This window comes from Polypterus senegalus, chromosome 18, assembly GCF_016835505.1.
Source record: "Polypterus senegalus isolate Bchr_013 chromosome 18, ASM1683550v1, whole genome shotgun sequence".
In the NCBI taxonomy this organism is placed as follows: domain Eukaryota; kingdom Metazoa; phylum Chordata; class Cladistia; order Polypteriformes; family Polypteridae; genus Polypterus; species Polypterus senegalus.
This window is the reverse complement of record NC_053171.1, coordinates 85,996,636-86,017,740: the sequence shown is the minus strand read 5'-3', so window position 1 is coordinate 86,017,740 and position 21,105 is coordinate 85,996,636. Positions and strand designations below refer to the sequence as shown.

Sequence of the window (21,105 nt, the reverse complement as noted above, 5' to 3'; positions counted from 1 at the left end):
ATCTTCAAATCAGGAACTTTGTTAAACAGAACCTTCCAGATTTTCCTCATCTTGCACCCTCATCCACGCTGGAAAAATTATTGCTCAATTTCAAGGAGTTAGACTCCATCTCTACAATATATAAAATCCTTTTACAATCCCTTCCTTTCAAAGATCCAAGAGGACACTGGGAAAATGACCTCTCAATTAATATATCAGAAAAGGAGTGGAAAGTAGCAATGCAGAGAATTCACTCGAGCTCCATATGCAAAGCATACAATTATACAACTCAAAATTATATATCGAGCACATCTGTCTCGACTAAAACTCTCCAAAATGTTTCCAGGGCATGATCCAACCTGCGAACGTTGCAACCAAGCCCCAGCCTCACTAGGTCACATGTTCTGGGCCTGCTCCAAATTAACATTATTCTGGACAAAAATTTTTAATTACCTCTCAGACAGTCTTGGACTCACAATCCCTCCTAACCCATTAACAGCTGTGTTTGGGGTTCTTCCAGAGGGTCTTAAAGTGGAGAAAGACAAACAAATTGTGATTGCATTCACTACACTGTTGGCACGCAGACTTATTCTGATAAACTGGAAGAACCCAAACTCTCCTCTTTTAAGTCAGTGGGAAACTGATGTGTTATATTATTTAAAATTGGAAAAAATCAAATACTCAGTTAGAGGATCTGTGCAGACTTTTTTCAGAACATGGCAGGATCTAATCAGTAATATTTTGAAATGATTTTATAAAGCACAGAGAATTTGTTGATTTAGGTATTTTTAAAAGCCTTAAATTTTACACCGTTTGGCTTGCTCTCTCTCTCAAGGGTGGGGATCGATCTGTTCTTAGCATAATTCTTTTTTTTTGTAAAAACTTGATTGCTATGTATTGATTGTAATAAAATTAATAAATAAAAAAAAAAAATACTAGCTCAGGTCAGTGCTCATGACCCCCATTAACAAAAGAGAGAGGTGTGGACAGGTATGTATGTCTGTATGTATGTGATTCATTTTGAAGGTAGAAAGCTGAAGTACAGATTCTCTGAGAAGGGCTCAATACCTCAGCTATTTGTTAATAAAAATGTGAAGGGACGAAATATCTGTTTTTGGAGTGCAAAAGCATTTGGAATATGTAGTGATAAGTATCTTGTGCAAATGTTTGGTTAACTGACAGCTGCAAGTTGGTTTGGTGTGTGTGTGTTTGTATGTGTGCTTCTAGCAATGAACTGATTCCCTCAGGGTTGTAGTGATTTGTGTAATTTATAGTGCCTGCTCTGTTTGTACATTAGTTTAAAGCAAAGTTATTTTAATAGTAACCTTCCTTCATGCAGTACCATCTCATTCAGTGATATTTGCAGGATTGCGATAAAAAATTATTTTGAACATTAAAAACATGAAAGAACAGCCAGTGTTGTAGCAAATATTTGATGTGTAGCACCTGAAGATTTTTATGTTGACAAGAGTTCACTTGAAGGTATGCCTTAAATTTTAAACTTTGTTTAATGGATCATCGGTAGTAATTCTTAAAAGCAATATTGCATCATCTAAGAGAGAACATGTATATTTTTTATCTTATTTGGAGAATCTCTAGGAAATGGTTAATATCTATCAGAGTTTTTTTTTTATATAAGCCTTTGGGCTGAATCTTGTTAGTGGCAACAGTGTCTTAAACTGCTATCACATGTGCCAAATATCATTTCTCCTGATCAACCTAGCCTTTTAGAGCTATACATTTATCTGAAGTTGTGTTATCAGACTCTAATACCCTTTATCTACATTCCTTCATTTGATCTAACCTGCCAGAGGCCTATCACCATGGAAACCTCCTTTTGATGTTGGTACATTGTGTGCATTTAAATTTGTTTTTAATTGAGAGGTCCATGGCACTAACATGGTACTGCATGCAATAGGTATTTTATAAGGTTATTAGTCAATAATTCAAAAAAGTTTTAGTAATTTACATATGTCTGGCTCACAAATTTAAAATACAATTGGTTAAAAATAAACTGATCACACATTAAGATGAAAAGTGTCAGATTTTAATAAATAGCTGATTGACCTCTGGATTGCTGTTTCTCTCCTTTCTCATTTGCTTCTTGGGTGATACCTTGCATTTCATGCTAGTTTTGATTTCTTATGTCTTGTGTTTATCTTTATAGGTATACAGTTCTTTCTTTAGGCTTATGGTTAACTTAATAAAAGTTCTTTTAGAAGTATTTTTTGAATGAGGTAGAATGCTTAACATTCACATCAGCATAAAGTGACTTTATTATGCTGTTAGTATTTATATAGTAATGAGTGTTTATAATGTTGCATAATAGTGTTTTTTCTGTTTAATGCATATTATACTGAGGAGGTGTTTGCTTCCCAATTTTGTAAAAGAAATACCTTTAGTGAGAACATAATCTTAGAGCATGTTACATGCTGTGTTTATTCTTTTTTTCTTGCAATATAAACATTTTCATTTTGTATTTGTAATTAACACATATCCTTGAACTTCATAGGTCATAAATCCCAAAGAGAAGAATTGGATTCTATCCTTTTTATATTTGAGGTAAATGCAGTTGATATAATTTTCATATCCAGTCATACATTGCATTCCATTTTAGGACCGAGTGAAAAGGAAGAATGACAGATTTTGTTAAATTAGTTAAACCAGGTAAAATAAACCTACTGTGTTTAGGAAAGTAACATGTTTATTTCAATGAATATTTTAATGTGTTAGCTAACTGTTGTATAGTTTAAAAGAAATACATGTTAAATACAGATTAGAAATAGTTTTTAAATATCCAGAAAAAAATTGTTGCAGTAAATAATAAAAAAAAATCTAGAATTAATTCGTCGTATAAATCATTCAGTGATTAAATATAGCAAGATTCTTAAACTTGCTTGATCTAGTTCAGAGCCACATGGGTGGGAGTACAGGCAGTCCCCGGGTTACGTACGAGATAGGGACTGTAGGTTTGTACTTAAGTTGAATTTGTATGTAAGTCGGAACAGGTACATTATTTTAATAAATGCTATTGTTGACCGACTGTAACCAAGTGCTCTGCCAATGAATGATGGAGTGTCACCTCTCTCTGACCTTTTTATTATTTCTACCTTATTTTCAATGGTGATGGTTTTTCTCTTCTTTACTGTATCACCAGCACTTGCATCAGATTTGTGTTTCAGAGACATTCTTGAAGGGTGAAAACAAATGGTTAAGATGAGCTCTTCTGCACAGCACTGTACATGCCATCACAGCCAGCAGGCATCCCTCGTCAGCACGTCTGGTGTACTGACGAGACAACTTCCTGCTATGTACGTAACAGTACAACCACCCCGTTCACCCTCAATGGCCTCCGTTCAGCCACAACCGGGTCACTGCTGGCAGCATTACCAGCCGCCCACTGAAAACGATTTGGGCGGAGCCGTGTGTAGTGGGCTGGCAGTGAAACGCCCTTCACCGCTCCGTCCAGCCTGCATCCAGTCAGGAGCAGTAGCTGCAGCAGCATAGTGGGCGGACAGCGAACTGCCCCATTGAGCCTCCGTCCTGCACACAAGCGATAGCTGTGGCCCCAGTGACTATGGACCACGGGTCACCGCTTGCTTGCCGCCGGGAGCCGCCCGAGGAACACTACACTGCGCGAGCAGTGAAATCGCACTCCTCCAGCCACTACTTGCAGCGTCCTCCGGCCAAAGATGACGGAGCGACAGTTAATGAGGCGCATGCATCACAGCTGTGGCCTTGTTTGGAAGTCGTAGGTTGGATGTCCGTAACCTGGGGACTACCTGTATATCCCTCTGTAATAAGGCTACAAGGCAGGTATTAAGCCTAGATGGGCAGCAGTCCATTGCAGGACTCATTTGCACACATATACGCAGGGACAAATTAGATTCGCGGATCAAAATACTTATTTTGGGGTGCAGGAGGAGTACCTGGAGAGCCACCTCTGCAGACCAAATGAGAATGTGCATACTTAACATAGGTAGCAAACAAGGGATGAGTTTGAATCCAAATTGATGAATTCTTAAAGTTGCCAATTCTAACCTTTGCTGTAGTATGCTTCCCTTTGTTACGCATAATACATCTTAAATTTTGTAATACAGTTGTGCAGTATAGAATTAGTGTTATTGCATTTTTAATAACCTACCACTATGTAGAATCAGTCACTGTTGGATTTTTGATATCCTTGACCTGTTTACTCTTATCTTTTCTAAAGCAGTGTCAGGAACATTTATAATATGTTCTTAAGTATTTGGACAAAACCCAACAAAACTGTAAAAAAATGCATATTTACAATCCGTATTTTAATTAGGCTTGTAGCCATTGATACTCCCCACCACACTGATTAGAAGAAAGTAAATGGAGATGAAGTTCCTTTGTTAGTGAGCACCATCACTGAACTGCACTCTCTTTCCTAACCTCTTTTATGTCACTCAGTGGGTTATACGGGCAGTGTTCTTAGAAAGAGAAGAATATGCACTGTGTCATGTAATTAACTATGAAATGTCTGAATTCCCTCATGGGATTAACAAAGTTTATCCAATCTAAAGGATTGATTTTTCTTTGCTACATATCCTAGCACAAATAGAGATTTTTTTAAATCTAGAAATATATTTAAACTGTTAACTTATTTCCATGATTACATTTATTTTTCTCTTTGTATCCGTTTTACCCACACATCCTAGGTTGGCTAGCAATTCTAAATTGAGTACATGCTAGTGAGTATCTGTGTTCCCAGTGTTAAACTGGTTAAGCATTGCAGTTTGGTTCCTGCATTGTTCTTAATTCTTCGATTTTTAAGATCCACCTCTGGCTGTGGTCCGGGCCCCAGTTTAAGTGGGATAAGAAAATGCATGGATAAATAGAAATATTTAGAAGTATAGATCATACTGTGATGTTGTTAAGTTGAGCTTTTCAAGGTTGTTTGTTAATGCATCATGTGAATATACCTAGATAAATATATTTGTAACGAAAACATGGTAACTAGCCCTAGACTCTCCAGCTGTATAATTGAATTTATCAGGGCTGCAAATGAATGCATGTTTTTTTATATTGAAAATCTGCTATAAAAATACTTAGAATTTAAATAATTTACCGTTTAATTGAATATTGTTTTATTTTCATAGAAAATTTTGCAGCTTCTCCCTGAAAGAATACAAGGAAGATGGCAGTTCCACAGCATAGGTAAATGTTTTTTTCTTCATTAAATAAAATATTCAGAGGTGTTTTTATCCTAAAATGTTCATTATATTAATGATATGTAGTATATCATCCATCCGTCCATTATCCAACCCGCTATATCCTAATTACAGGGTCACAGTGGTCTGCTGGAGCCAATCCCAGCCAACACAGGGAGCAAGGCAGGAAACAAACCCCAAGCAGGGCGCCAGCCCACTGCAGGGCACACACACACACACACACACCAAGCTAGATTAATATGTAAAACTATTGATTTTATGTACAAGTGGATGAATGGTCCTATTTTAAGGTAATTAACAAACAAAAATCATTTTTATAAGAGTTCATATTCCTTAAGTTAAAGGTTTATACTACAGAACAGATAACCCACACATAAATTGGTCAGACCATGGTTTATGAAATGTTAAATGTTTTGCAAGAAGGAGAAGATTGATATAGTTTTGAGTTGACATACTGTATACTGTATTTTAATATAATTTCACATAAATGCTATCTTTGGTAAAAAGGAATACATTCGAGCTTTAAAAATTGCTTGGTGTAAACAGTTCTGCATTCCATTTGAACTTGGAGGTTAAATTACAGAGTTCCAAGTAGGGCATTTCAACTGGAATGATCCCATAAGTGAGAAATCTGAAACGTGTGAGAGCCTTAACAACCCTGACCTCAAAAATCAAGATGGCTGCATTGTGCTTCAGCATCAGTGAAAGCTGTAATATTATACTGTTTATTAGCACTTCTGTCTGTTTATATCTCATTAAATTAGTCCTACTCACTGTACTGTTCTGGACATGTTTCTGTCGAATTTGGATGCACAAAATAATGTTTAATGTGTTGTTTAGTAGTTACATGCATTACGAAAGAGCAAGCACAATAGGCTTTCCTTGTGGTTTCTGTTTTGGTTTTCCAAAAGTTTTAGTGAAATGGTCAACTTGAGTGTGACATCATTCCCTGCTCCAGTATCCAAAGTGTGAGGTAAATCGAACACTGCATATGCAGCATGTACCTGTATATATTTACATTTGTAATGCAGTTATCACATCATCACTGTGAAGAGGTTTAATAAAGTTTGGAATAAAGCAGTTTTTCAAAATTTTGAATTTGGTAAATTGCATTTTTAAAACCAAACATTAATTTTTTGGGGGACATGGCAAAATAATGATAAAAGAAAATGGGTGCACTGTTTTTATTACTGGTCTTACATGGTTGTTATGCCTTTCTTCTAGAATTTTGTGTTCATAACATTTAGCAGGGGAACTTGTATTGTTTTGTTTCTTCTCATTAGTGAAATGTAATATCACTCATACTGGGAACTGTATGTTCAGAAGTTCCTATTTCTCTTTCCTCTCAGATAATAATAGTATGTGAACAACAATCGAAGTGCTTACTGAAATTAATTTGCCCTCTTCAAGTTTTTATCTGTTAATACTTATTTTTCTAGGATCTAAAATTTGAAATACAAAAAACTATACACATACATGGTCTCTTCCATAATTTTTGCACCCCTGGGAAAGGTAAGTAAAAAGGGGTTATTTTAAAAAAATAAATAAATAAATAAAATCACCTTCTGGTGAATTACCTTAATTTCACACTGTACAAATGAGAGAAATCCAACATTTAACTGAAGTAAATTTATTCTGAGAAAAACTAATTGTTCGTAAGGAAATAATTATTTAAAAAAATAATAATAACCATGTACCACAATTCTTGCAACCTTACATTTAATACTTTATACAACCTCCCTTTGCCAATAAAACAGCAGAGTTGTCTCCTGTAAGGTTGCAGAATACAGAGCAGACAATCTGAGACCATACCTCTTTGTAGAATCTATCAAGATCATCCAGGTCCCTGTCCTCTTCTGCTCACTCAACAGGTTTCCAGTGAGTTTTGGTCTGGGGATTGAGATGGCCATTGCAAAAGCTTAATTTTGTGTTCCTTTAATCATGTTTGTGTTGATTTGGATATATGTTTTGGATTATTGTCCTGCTGAAAGGTCCAACAGCAACCCAGTTTTAGTTTCTTGGTACAGTGTGGTATAGGGGGTCCAGAGCTCAGAAAATGGTGGCCAATTTTTAAATAAATAATTGAATGGCTGGCTCGGTCTCCATGTTTGCATAGCTGCGAGAGGTTGGTGAGGTAATTGGGGTGAGGTGGTCTGTCTCAATGGCATCCTCGGCTTTCTGCAGTGCACAATTAAGGGGCTGCACCCATGGACGTATATAATGGGGAGCTGGCATGAAAAAAAGAACAAAAAGGAAAGAAAGAAAAAGTTAAAAAGGAGAGAGGAAGGCAGGAGTGAGTGACCTGGTGCTAGAGGAAAGGAAACGGGCAGAAGAAACATTATGCTGTGGGTGTGCACTTGCTGGGAGGAGCTAGCGATTGGCAGAGATGGGAGTACAGTGTGCTCTCGCAAGAAGGAGCCAGGTATTGGCAGCAGAGCAGGTTTCAGTGGCTCCCCATGGAATGCCGTGAGATTGGCGGCAGGGACACACGCTGGGATAAAAGGTTGTCTGCACTTGTTGGATGGACGTCTCTCTGTGCTGTGGGGCCCAATTAGGATAGGACAGAGAGATGTCAGTTTTAAAAGGAAGGCACCAGGGCTCTGAATTGTAAAGGACAGTTTCCTGCCTGTGTTTTTAACCTAATTTTCAGGAATATTTATTTGAGGAATATTTATTTGATTGTTTTTAACCACCACAGACACTTATTTCTGTTGTATTATTTATTTAATAGGAGCAGTGCACTGTTTTGGACACCGTTTTTTTTTTTTAAATTTTTAATAAAAGCATTGATACACTTTATGCAACTACCCCTTACTATATGTGTTTTGTACTCATTTGCTGGCTCATCCCTTGGGTACATTATCGGCAGTAGTAAGGCTCCCAGGATGCAACTAATAGAGTGCAGCCGAACTGCACCATCACATTTATTGACAGCCTTGGGATTTGAACCTGCCCGAGAAACTGGAACCTTAACATTTTAGTGGCCGGTTTTTAAATAAATAAATATCTGGCCGGCTTGATCTCTGTGGACGTTCATGCTTGCACAGCTGTGGGAGGTTGGTAAAGTAATTGAGGTGAGACGCACCTATATATGAGGGTGCGGTCTGTCTCAATTCCTTCATTGGCTTTCTGCGGTGCATGACTGAGGCGCTGCACCCATGGAGGCGTATAAGGGGGAGCCCGCACAAGAAAAGAAGGAAAAAGGAAAGAAAAAATATAATATGGGTTAAAGGAAGGAGAGAGAAAAGCAAGAGTGAGAGAGAGCCGGTATAACATAGGAGTAAGCAGGCGGTAGCGGATTTAAGTGGCCCCCCCGAAGGACCTGGTAGCGTGGGGCCAACCCGTATCACACAGAAGCAGCTAGATTTAAATTTAAACTCTCCTAGTGTTTCATGGATTTGATGATGCCATGTAACCTAACAAGGTCCCCAGACCCTTTTGAGGAAAAATGGCCCCAGAACATTATAGATCCTTCACAATAGTTGACAGTAGAGACAAGATGTTTTTCGGTATAGCCATCCTTCTTTTCCTGCCAAACTATCTTGATTGTTTGTTGCTAAAAATCTCAATTTCCACTTTGTCTCACCATAGAACATGGTTCCAATCTAAATTCCAGTAGCATTTAGCAAATTCCAGGCAATGACTTTTGTTCTTAAATGACAGAAAAGGTATTTCCCTTTAATCTTTCCCATGTTGATAAATGAATGAGAAAATTTAGCCTCTGTGCCACCTAATTATTGATGAATGAACCCCAAGTAGAAATTGTGGAAGTGTTTCTGAATATCGTCAAACTTGACAAAATGCATTGGTGTCAATGGGAAGGACTAACTGAACTAGATTTGACTGGATTATAATGGCTCAGTCATCTTTAAAGTGTCGCTGAGGGCTAAGGAAATGTCTTCCAGCTATACTTGGCCTATTTATTGTGGCCAAAATGGTGACCTGAGCTGTGCAGCAGCAGTGCCAACCACTGCACCACCGTGCCTCCATGAGATCAAAGAAGAAAGAACACAGTCAGTGATGTGCAATTGTATATTTCATCAAAACAAAACGGAAATTCCGAAATCATAGTCAAATGTCAAAAAAAACATGTAGTTCTTTTAAAGGCAGAAAATTCAAAGTGGAGTGTTATGATTGAAGCCGCTGGCTCTTTCTATTTTTTGAAGTCACGCTGAAGGCTCTCCAAACTGTCTGTGCTGATGCCTTGTACTTTTTCATTTAACAAAAAGGCAGAAATGACTTGTAAATAGTAATAAATCCTATTATCTCACTAGCCGAAGCCCGCTGTAGCATATGGCGGTGTAAGAATAGGAACGGAAAACGGTGGGAAAGGAATTCAGTATAACAAAGGCTTAGGAAACCACTGTTGCAGTATAACGAAAATAGTAAGGAGCGAAACCAATGCCAATGGTTGAGAGAGTACCTTCCTGTAGCAGGCTACGGAAAACATAGACATATATAGATAGACGCCGCACTCACTGTGTTGCCCAGTCGATGCAATAAGTCAGCGCGTCCGCCCTATTGCGAGTGGTAAAAGTGCCATTTAAACTAATACAGGTAGACGTGGAAACTGGGTTTTCTGATGAAAAAACAATAACGTTTTAAACAGTATCGTTTACATACAACAGATTTTTTTGCAATTATTTATATCCATTTATACACTAAATGCATGTGTATCCCATGGTCTTAGAGTTGGTGGGCGGGGCTTTGTGAGTTGGCGATCGTGGCTCTCTGTCTTGCGTGCGGTGTAAAGTCTACGTGGCTCAGAGGTGCATGTGGACTTTTGCACAGATGTAAGCAACTGAGGCTGTGTTTGGTGAGTTGTTGCGTTCCTCGAGAGCGACGCTGGACTCGGGAGGACGGTTACAGTTGGCGTGCGTGGCTTTGTGCGTATCCCATGATGCGGTAGGAGGGTTAGAGTTGGCGGGCGGGGCTGTGTCTTGCTTGCGCTCACTGTCTTGCATGCCCTCAGTGTACTGCTTGCGCTCAGTGTCTTGCGTGCCCTTAGTGAATTATATTTATAGATTATTATTATTTCATAGAGTCTCCTGTGTTTGCAGGGGGCTAGGTCATCTTCCTTCAAGGCTTGTTTTTTATTTCCATGTGTCTAATTATGCATGCATAGGGCACGTGCCTCCTTCTCTTATACTGACGTGGAACTCTAAGATCAACCTGCACATTTGGTGATAAGCAGAGATAACTCGTTAGTTATGCTGTATATGTAACATAAAAATAAAATTTTGAGAACCTGAATTTTAGTATTCCGTGTAGAGAATAGAAAGCAACTTTTATCTGAAGTAATCGCATAAATTTTAAGAAAGAGACAAAAGGAGATAATAAATCTTTGGTGCACCATGAAGGCTAACCCCGTATATTCAAATAAAATGCGAGGTATTGAAAACGAAAAATGTTGTGATAATGCAAATGTCCAAGATAGACTGATTTAAGACGTCATTTCTGGTGATAAAGGTTTTTGTTAGGAAGAGGTGGGTCCAGGCAGGTGGAATCTAGAAGTGATGTCAGAGGTGTCATGATTGTCAATCTTCCGGTCTACAGAGGGGAGAGTGAGGCGCATTAGTCAACAGCACCCTCTGGCTTTCCAATGAAAGATTACAATTATCCAAGCTCTTAAACTGTTCCCTATGCGCACAGGTGTGACAGAATAGAACATCTTGGTTCTGGAACTGAGTTTTCATTGTCTACCTTAAGTAAGGTTCTAGGGTGCCCTAAGTTAATGTGCCTTTTAAATTAGGAGCAAAGTAACACCACATCTTAAATATTATTGGTTTATCTATAGAAAATCGTGGAATAAAAGGCACTATGCTTTTCCTGGGTATCTGCTGCCAGGCTAATGAGATCATAATATAGTTTTGGGCACCACATGATTATATCCTAAAAGGAAAGAGATAGTAAAAAGTGCCCTGTGGTGGGCTGGACCCCTGTGACCCTGTAGTTAGGATATAGTGGGTTGGATAATGGATGGATGGATGGATAATAAAAAGCTGGATAGTTTTATGGATTAGTTATTTATTGAAGAGAAGAATAGGACTGATACACAAAACAAGCTGACAATATGATTAAAACAAAGGTAAGGTGCCAGCACTGGAGGTATAAAAATTAAATAAGTTGTCTGAGACTATGGAATAGGGACTGAAGCAAATGCTGAAACAATGTTTACTGCTTAATTAAATAATAATAAAAAAAAAAAACTGAACTGGTTTGAGGTCATATAGGGCAGAAGATGTGGCTTTCCTGAATACAGATTCTGAAATTAACTCCCCCTTACGTTTTCTTAGAAATAATCCATAACAAATTTAAAATCAAAGCACACATTACTCAACAGATTTATTAATTCTGTTACAATGATGCAAAGAGTGACTAAGTACAGTATATAAAACAGGAATATGCAGGGTTATGGAAACCAAAATAAAAGTTCTTGTATTAAAATAACCTCTATAATTGTATATGAACATTTATGTGTCCTCTGGTACTTTTCAAGTTTCATTTATATTGTGAAAATTAAGTATTTGACAGAGGTGGTTGAGTAAATAAACGTGCTGGAAGTTGTCTGTGAAACTCTTTTATTTGTGTTTTTTACAGGTCTTATTCTAAAAAAACTCCTTCACACTGGGAATTCCTTAAAGGTATTTTTCTTTTTTTGTTTATTAATTTGATGATAGTGCCCTTGGTTAGATGAATGCTCAGATCGCATAACAGAAAATTCAAAATGTACACCTTTCATTAATGTTAGTCCCTTAGTGTTTTCTTGCAAGCAAGAGTGCAAATCAATACACTTTTAATTATTATATAAAACTGGCTTGACGTGTTAGGCTTTTTTTAGTAATTCTTATTCAGCTTTGTACTGTCTAATCATCGCAGCCCTTTAGCAAACTATACACCCTCCTCATTCCTTGCACACAAAATGTAGTGTGTTCTAATCATCCTTAATCTTTGTTTTAATTGTAATGTCATGGTAATTATTGTGAAACAAACCAATTTAAATAAAATGCTTGTAATGTAGCAGCTTCTGCAATTTTATTTTTACATTTTTTTTAATTTTAGATTCGAAGAGAAGGTGTTCGCCTCTTTCTTTTGTGGATGCAAGCTCTGCAAACAAATTGTAGTAAAGAACAGCTGTGGATGTTTGCTTGCTTAATTCCAGGCTTCCCTTCTCCACCCTCACAACATGGACCTCGAACCTTGGACAATCTAATAAACCCTCATCTAAACCTTCAGGAAAGTATGTAAAATATACTGGATTATAAAAAATGAACCAATATATAAAAAACAGACTCAATAGGCATGAAACTTAAAACAAATACTTTGATTTGTAAATTGTAAATTTTGCTTTAATAAAAATTCATTTTTATTAATGTTAGCTTAAAGACTGATAATCATTTAGATCTGGGTTTTCCAAATGTTTTAAGATAACCACTCTCTAAACGCTGAACCATGTGTTCAGGGCCTGAAACTAATACAAACTCATTGCTATGAAGCAGAACATGAACATGAACATGGACCTTGGTACTGCTAACAGTAGATGCATAGCATAATTGTAGATAATAGTAGACCTGTTAATTAAAGCATAGGCTTAACTATAGCAGACTGTGGACACATACATGATCAAAGGTCCTGTCACATTTCTTCACTGAGGGTCCTCAACCTTTTTTCTTGATGTACCACTTTATGGATTTACAGTGATTTAATATAACTACCTAATTTTATTCTTATACAGTAAAAAAAAAAATACTAATACAACTAAAGGTAACATTTTTTTTTTACTATACCCTCTCCTACCAATATTACATTTTAGAGATTTTAACAAGGAATTACAGGTGGCTTTAATTCCTATGTCATGCTTTTTACCAATTATTTTTTAAATCTACGAACCATAGTGTGATTTGATATGAAATAAAAATTAGCATAACATTTTAATGCTTTTTAGTTTATAAAAATTATACAGCTATACTATATATGAAGCCAGAAACTTACAATGTATACACCTCGGGTGAACAGAAGAGAAAAATAACTCACAAATGGTTTTTATGTCCGTGTGAAAGATGAGCCTGTTTCATAGCTGTGCAGTTCAGCTTCTACATTCACTTGTTCACAGTCTTCCTGTATTTATTATTGGGGAGTGGCAAAGGCTACTGAACATTGCCAACAGTGTCCAGAAACAAAAGAATTCCTTCTGCGTTAGTCATTTTACTGCTGGTGACTAAACATAACAATAGACTAAAGAGGTTTACCAAAACTAAAATGCTGTCAACATTAGCAAGCTGGACCTAAAAGCAAGAGAGACTGAGAGACATTCTGTGCAAACTGTTTGTCCAGAGGGGAAGTGGAGGAGGTGAGAAGGAGAGCACTTACCTGTTTTTGTTTTTTTTTTTCTCTTTCCTTCAAAAATCCTTGTATAGATTGAATCAAGGAGGTGGGGGGCAAAGTGGAGATTTAACCTCCGACTCCATGTGAACAGTGGGAGACTTTGAATTGGCACAGAAGGTGGGCATAGAGGAGGTGAAAAAGGCAGCATGGGGTAGAGTGACTGAAGTGCAGCCAAGCATGAAGACATGGGTTTGGCCACTGTATAGCCAATAGTCCTTTTAAAGCCCAATTTTTCCACCCCAATTAAATATTTTTTCCCACTGTTCCCTCTCATAGCAGCTGGTAGCTCATTTCACAGGTTGAGGACTGCTGGTTTAGTCTCTAACTACATTGATATTAAACTACTTTTATTCAACAATTGAACATTTTCAGTTTTGGTTATTTAAATAGTATCTGAAGCAATTCAAAGAGATTCTTAAGTAAATATTTTTTTTTTAAATAAAGGTAACCATGCCAGGACCGTTATGGCCCCCAAGTGCCCCCTAATGATACGCATTTTGAATACCACTGATTTATAATATTCAAGTGTATATAGTAAAATTTATTATTTAGTATCATCATTTTTGTGGGTAGTTTTTTATTGTCACATTGAAAAATTTAGAATTCTCTTTAAAATAATTTGGTTATGATCAAATTTAAGTCTTTGCTCAACAGTCACGTCATTTTTTAAAACATCTTTTTTTAAATAGTTTTGGATAAATCGTTTTAAATAAAAAAAACACTATGTGTGCCTTTTTTTCATTTTAAGCTCAAGTAACACCGGAGGAAATCACCCCTCTTGTTCCTCCACAATCTGGGGATAAAGGTCAAGAAGATTTTACAAGCTATTTTTTGGAAGCACTTTTGAAATACATGGTAATCCAGGTACATTTCCTTTTCTACTAACTGTACTAATTTGGTATGTTTCCTTTACTTTTTTTCTTACTTACTAAGTCAGATTTTGATTTTTAAAGCATGTATGGAATGTAAATTACCATATTATTTAATAACAAGCCGTCTTTGTTGTTTTAAGAAACATTTAAGATATGCTTTAAAATATGATACATTTTGAAAAGTTTTGAAATGACTGTTAAACTCTTATTTCTTACTTGCATTTCTAGGCAAAGAGCTTAGAATGGAAAAACAAAGAAAATCATGAAAAGGGCTTTGCATTTTTATTTGGAAATTTCAAGAAATATTATCTTCCTCACATTTTTCCAAATTTTTGTAAGGAGACCAGCTTATATAATCCTGTTCTTGGTAGGAACTTTTTTTTTTTTGGCTGATCCTTGGGATAATTTGTCAATATAAAGTATTCATTATTATGTCTGAAAAAAATAGGTATTAAGAAAAATATTAGTAGGCATGAGACATCACACTTATCCCAAAACACAATTCATATTGCAATTCAGCTTCATGATACAATATTCCCACAATATTCAATTTTCATAAAACAAAAAAACTGTGTGCTCAGTATTAGTTATTAGCCATTCATAAATTAATACACTGCAAAATAAATTCAAGTCAGTGTGCACAAGCTTTAACACATTTTTGTAAGCTTTTTCATTTTTATTAAAACAAAATAGTCTTAATTACTTTCAGATATTTACATTCTAGTAATATAATATGAGCTGCATGTTAGTTAGCTCATGAAAGTAAGATTTTAATTTTACACTGTACATGAGACAATCAGTACCCAGTACCCCATCCAAATTAAACAGATATTTTACTGAGGTAACATCAAACTTTCCTCTAAAAAACATGCTTATAATTTTATGTTTCTTTCATCATAAGAAAAATGAGAATGTCTGCTCTGTGCATTAAGCCTAGCCTTTTCTGATTTGATGATCTCCCCTTCAGTTGAAAAGAGTCACTTACTGATACAGATGTATGATTTGACCAGAAAACCAAGCATTAAGAATTTGGCTGCTTTCTTCCTCCATCATGCTAGTGGACAGCTGTTGAGAAACAATGCAATATCCACTGCTGTTATAATTCATCGTTGGTGTAATCTATCACATCCATGGTTCATAAAATCTAAAATACTAGCTACGTTGCGCGTGTTAAAGTTGTCTGTGAAGGGCACCCTGTTTAAGCGCGGCTGCCAGTCGTGAACTGGGCCCTTCGTCGCACAGCATTATGATTTTTTTATAAGGGAAACAAAATTACAAAAGAAAACCCTTGGATATTGATTCGATAGGAATGGCCTATTTGGAATCACTGTCCGAATAGTAATTATGTGGTGGTGTAGGAGCATTTCTGCTTCTGTCCATTCACAATCCGTCTCGTTTTCACGATGCTGTCATTTCCTCTCACAATCTCTTCTCAACCTTTCTCCAATCTCGCAGGTTGCTTTGAGGCAATCCAAAGAGTAAGGCAATATACACGGAGCAATGGTTATAAAGAGGGACACATAGGTATCCAGGCTCTTTAAAGCATAAATAGGGATCACTTCACTGACATGTGAGCAAGCCACGGTACAACTGTGAGACACGCAGCACTCGCTGGCTACAACGTAACAATAATAATTTCCGGAACGTGCTGTTACGTTGTCATTCATTTTACCACTGTCTTTCTTTCATTCATATGTTACGTAGACACGTACCTTTTTATCTTCGGCAATCTCATTCTCTAACCAGGCCTCAAGAGCTAACCAGCGTAACACTGTCCACCACCCCTTTTGTTATTCTGGCACATTGTTGACATCCGTGAGTAACAACAACGTACTAAACTGGAAGGTGGTCTACGCATGCATGGAATTCGCGGACTAACAAAGATCAAGATCGACATGTTTAGTTAATTTAATGCACAACAATTTGTTTAGTTTAAATGTCTGTGTTTTGAGGTGTGACTGGAGTACTACAGTCTTCAGTAATATAAGCCTGGAGGAGATTCTTAATGCAATGCCTATGTTTTAGCTGTCTCTCTACTGCCATCTAGTGTTTCTTCTTCTAATTCATTCACGGACAAACAAAGATCAAGATCCAAATGAAGATTATATATAGAGATGAATATATCTTGTGAACTGTATGATGATTTGTGATTTGTCTGTTCCAGTTGAGTACGATCTGAAAGCAATTCTGTGGATGTAGTGAAACATACATAGAACGGTTTTGCTCTTCACTGTACTCGTCCATGGAAGCAACTCACTAAATTCAGTGTTTGGCAAAATCCTTGTCTCATGCCTAGTAGTAAGATGTTAGTTTTCATATCATGTGATATCTGAAGAATGTTTAAGTGCTTTGTATTGCAAAAATTCATTCAAAAAATGTTTAATGAAATTTTTGACAGCAGAATCTTGGTGAAAATGTTTATCTATTTGAGGATCAGCAAAGTGAAGAACCTCTGTTTCTGAAATGAAGCCGTTCTAATTTAGTCATGATCCTTTTAATCTACATGATGGTCATTTGTTTTGCTAGACCATTTAATTCTTTTTAAAACATGCTTTCAGTAAGTGTGGATGCCAGTTTTGTTTTTTTGTTTTTTTTAAACTGCTGTCAGGTCTTGGTCAACAGAAATTTTAGCTTTATAGGTGCAATATAATTGTTGCATGCTTATAAATTTCCAATAGAAAGTGGATTAGAATCTAAATGAAAACTGTATAGTGTTGTCTCTAATATGGGCAAGAAACAAAATTTGCTTAATATTCGTTCTGTTGTGTATATTGTATCTTCTGTTGTGTATATTGTATTGTATTGACCCCCTACTTTTGACACCCACTGCACGCCCAACCTACCTGGAAAGGGGTCTCTCTTTGAACTGCCTTTCCGAGGTTTCTTCCATTTTCCTACAAGGTTTTATGGGGAGTTTTCCTTGTCTTCTCAGAGAGTCAAGGCTGGGGGCTGTCAAAGGCAGGGCCTGTTAAAGCCCATTGCGGCACTTCCTGTGTGATTTTGGGCTATACAAAAATAAACTGTATTGTATTGTATTGTATTCACTTGTTGGTGTAATACACAGGGTGACTGCAAAACTCTTAATGTAGTTAAAACATACTATAATTTAGACAAAGTTCTGGCCTCATATTTGGAATGACCAAAGCATTTGTGGTTTTACAGTGCTGTCATTATAATCTTGGAAAAATTGTTTTTTTTATATCGATTTTAAATACTGGCAATTAAATATCCAGTTATATATTCTCATCATTATTATGTTTTTCCTGCTGTGTTTAGTTTATGTTGTGACATTGATCTTCATTATATGTTATTGCTTACAGAGGTCCCTCATTTAAGACCAAAGCCAAATTATCTAGTAATAAAGAGAGACTCTGAGACAAATGAAGCAGTCTATTGCACTAAAGAGATGTTCCTGACTGCTCGAGTCATTTTCATCCGATGGCTTGTATCATTTTGGCTAGAGCCCAAATCAAATACAGGAACACACATCCCAGGAGTTGAAGGTGAAAATGTTCCAAAAAATATCCAGGTGAGTTGACATTTTGTTCTACATTTATGCAAAAGTTATATTTTTGTGCAGGCTCAAATTTCTTGCCATGTGGCAAAGTGTTAAATTAATCTGAGCCTCTTAATTTGCCCAGTGTGCGTTAGTGAATTTACATGACAGTGTGCTCTTCTGATTACAAATTTGAAGCTCAAGTGTGCAGGGATATTTTAGTCTGCTAGATGGGTACTAATGGGACAGCTACAGTAGAGTGTGATTTGATCTATAAAGTTTATCCTGTAGCTGGTCCAAGAGCAATTCCCCAAGCCTCAAGATAAGGAAGCACCATTGGACAAGGAATCAGTCAGTCATAGTGCACATTTTCACACTTATCCTCCCTTACACTGGGACAATTTAGAGTTACCAGTCAGCCTACCTAATTTGCATTTGGGAGGAACACCCGTACTGACATGGGCTGAATTTCTCTGATCAAAAATTCTCATTGCAACATATTAACTAGCTTTAAAGGGGGAACAATGCTTTTACCTGCCCATTTATTTTAAGCGGGCGGTATGGTGGTGCAGTGGGTAGCGCTGCTGCCTCGCAGTTAGGAGACCTGGGTTCGCTTCCCGGGTCCTCCCTGCGTGGTGTTTGCATGTTCTCCCTGTGTCTGCGTGGGTTTCCTCTGGGTGCTCCGGTTTCCTCCCAAACTCCAAAGACATGCAGGTTAGGTGAATTGGCGATCCTAAATTGTCCGTAGTGTGTGCTTGGTGTGTGGGGGTTTGTTTCCTGCCTTTTGCCCTGTGTTGGCTGGGATTGGCTCCAGCAGAACCCCCGTGACCGTGTAGTTAGAATATAGCGGGTTGGATAATGGATGGATGGATGAATTTATTTTAAGAGAGGTATTAAACTATTGTTGCATGAACGTGGATGTGGCTGACAACAACCATAGAACAAAACTGGTGGCCTTGAGGATAGGTTTATGTAATGTATTATTTATTTATTTGTAAGTGTGTGGCTTTCATTTGTGCCTAGACAGTGTAAGAGCTCACTGTTTTGGGTGTGAATCACTGGATCTATACTGATGCAATACGCATGAATAACATGATGGTCATAATACCAGGATAATACTCTTTTACATAGAACAATGTGGTATGATAAAATTTGATAAGTAACACAGTTTCAGAAATGAAGCTTTAGTGAAATAAATATATGGACTCTGTTGTATTTAAATAATGCTGAATTATGAATATTAAAGTATTTCACATTTCACAACACAAAACAAATCAAAATGTTAAATTAAAAGGAAAGGGAAAAATAGAGTTTTTTTAAAAAGCAGCATGTGTCACAGTGGTTACATTTTTAGAACATATATTTTATTGCTCAATAGAGAGATTAAACATGATAACTTGATTTTATAAAGAGAAAATTGTGATTTGACAGTCTTAAAATGCTTAAATACCACTCCTGTGTGCAGTGACGGTCTTACCAACATTTCTGAAACTTCTCTTATGGCACACTGATACCAGATAAACCCTAATATAATTTAGCAAGACCTAAAAGTAGTTATTGCTGAAAGTGGCTGGGGTATTTCACCATATCATGATATTTTTTGTCCAGTTATCTTTTTTTCTTTGTATTTTGGAAGCTTCTTATGCAGTCTCTCTTGAAGACTTCAGCTGGTATTTATTGATAGGAATTCTCTTGTGAGCACCAGGGGCTCTCTGGCTCCCCAACACAGACAGATGCTAACACAAGTTCAGCACAACACATGTTTAATTACAGGGGAATGTGTCCCAATTGTTCCCCACACCATAGCATAGTACAAAGTGCAGCAAGTAAGCTGCACTCTGCCTTCCTTCTTCTCTTTCCCTCTCTTTCTGCCTCCACTCCTCCTCCGGCAAGATTTGTGCTCCTCCCAACTCTGGCTTCCTAAAAGAAGTTGGGCGGTCTTTTTTATGCTGCACTTGGGACCACTTCTTGTGGGTCATCATCATTGTGTGGAAGTACTCTCAGGTGTGAGTAGGGCTTTGCAGCTCCCCCTGGTAGCTCCCATGAACCCCAACAGGGGTGTCCATAACTCCGAATGCTTTGGAGCTCTGCAGGAATCCAAGTCGCTGCTGCAACCCAGAGGGGCTGCCATCTGTGCACATCGGCTGGTCCTTCCTTCACAACGGCCTCCCAGCCAGGAAAGGCCTCCAAACATCCTTTTACACTATGTAAAAGTTGATCCAAGGTTTATCCCCGTTTTAAAAAAAGGTTTGTCAGCTTGAATTAGATATGAAAACTGACAATATGAATTTAGCAATAGTAACAAAGCATTATATTTAAGTTACACCTTCTGAATCTTCTGGCACCATATCTTCTGTTTTCACTCATAAAAAATATTTTTAGAAAATGCTCATTATTGATTATTTTATACCATTTAATTACAAAGGAAATGGTATATGTTATTACCTATAAAATAACAAACGTGATGGGAAATAATGTATTCTCTATTAGTCTTTTTTGTAATTCTTTATTTAACTCCAAAGGTTGAACCAATAAAGCCCAACCAGAAAAGTTAAAAGAATTGAATGCTGCAGTAGGTGTGAAAGTTGGAATGGAGACATCGGGTAGGATTAAAAGAAGAAAGGGGCATACAGAGCTGGGAAGTTGTCAGGAAGGTTTTTTTGTGTGATTCCACAAGACATTGCCATTAAAGCTTGCAATAATAAAATGTTTGTTTACAGGAAAGGTTTTGGGAAAAGCCACAAATCCCTTTTATCTAGCATATGGAATGATGATCCATTAAGTGGTTGTGCTCTTAATTTATTCTGGAAGAAATAAGCTAAAATAGACCCCACATATGAGCTTGTTAAGGATATCTGAAGGTGCTTGTGGATGAAATTCGTCCCATGGTGGTTCTGAATATTTTTATTCCTTTAGACTGGAGCCAGACCCTCAAAGTATTAGAGTTTTGAGGACCATTTTAAAATAATAGTCGTTAAGGCTTGGACTTCAAAGTCTTGAGTTTTTAAATTTAAATCCGGCTACTGACACTGTGAATTATTTCACCTGCCTGTGTTCCAAATGGAAAACAAAACAAATGTAACCAATTATATCTTGAATATTGTAAGTCGTGTTGGATCAAGGCATCGGGCAATGAATAAGCAATAATAATAATATAAAGATATACAAAAACAAAAAA

At 37.0% G+C, this 21,105-nt stretch overlaps 1 protein-coding gene across 1 annotated transcript in view; it reads left to right on the top strand.

Moving 5' to 3' along the window:
- ralgapa1 (Ral GTPase activating protein catalytic subunit alpha 1) overlaps positions 1-21,105 on the top strand; it is a 239,692-nt gene that overhangs the window by 24,501 nt on the left and 194,086 nt on the right. The window contains 7 exon segments of the mRNA XM_039741861.1: positions 2,492-2,541; positions 5,103-5,160; positions 11,775-11,818; positions 12,237-12,414; positions 14,308-14,423; positions 14,660-14,798; positions 17,752-17,960. Coding sequence (XP_039597795.1) covers positions 2,492-2,541; positions 5,103-5,160; positions 11,775-11,818; positions 12,237-12,414; positions 14,308-14,423; positions 14,660-14,798; positions 17,752-17,960 — 794 coding nt within the window.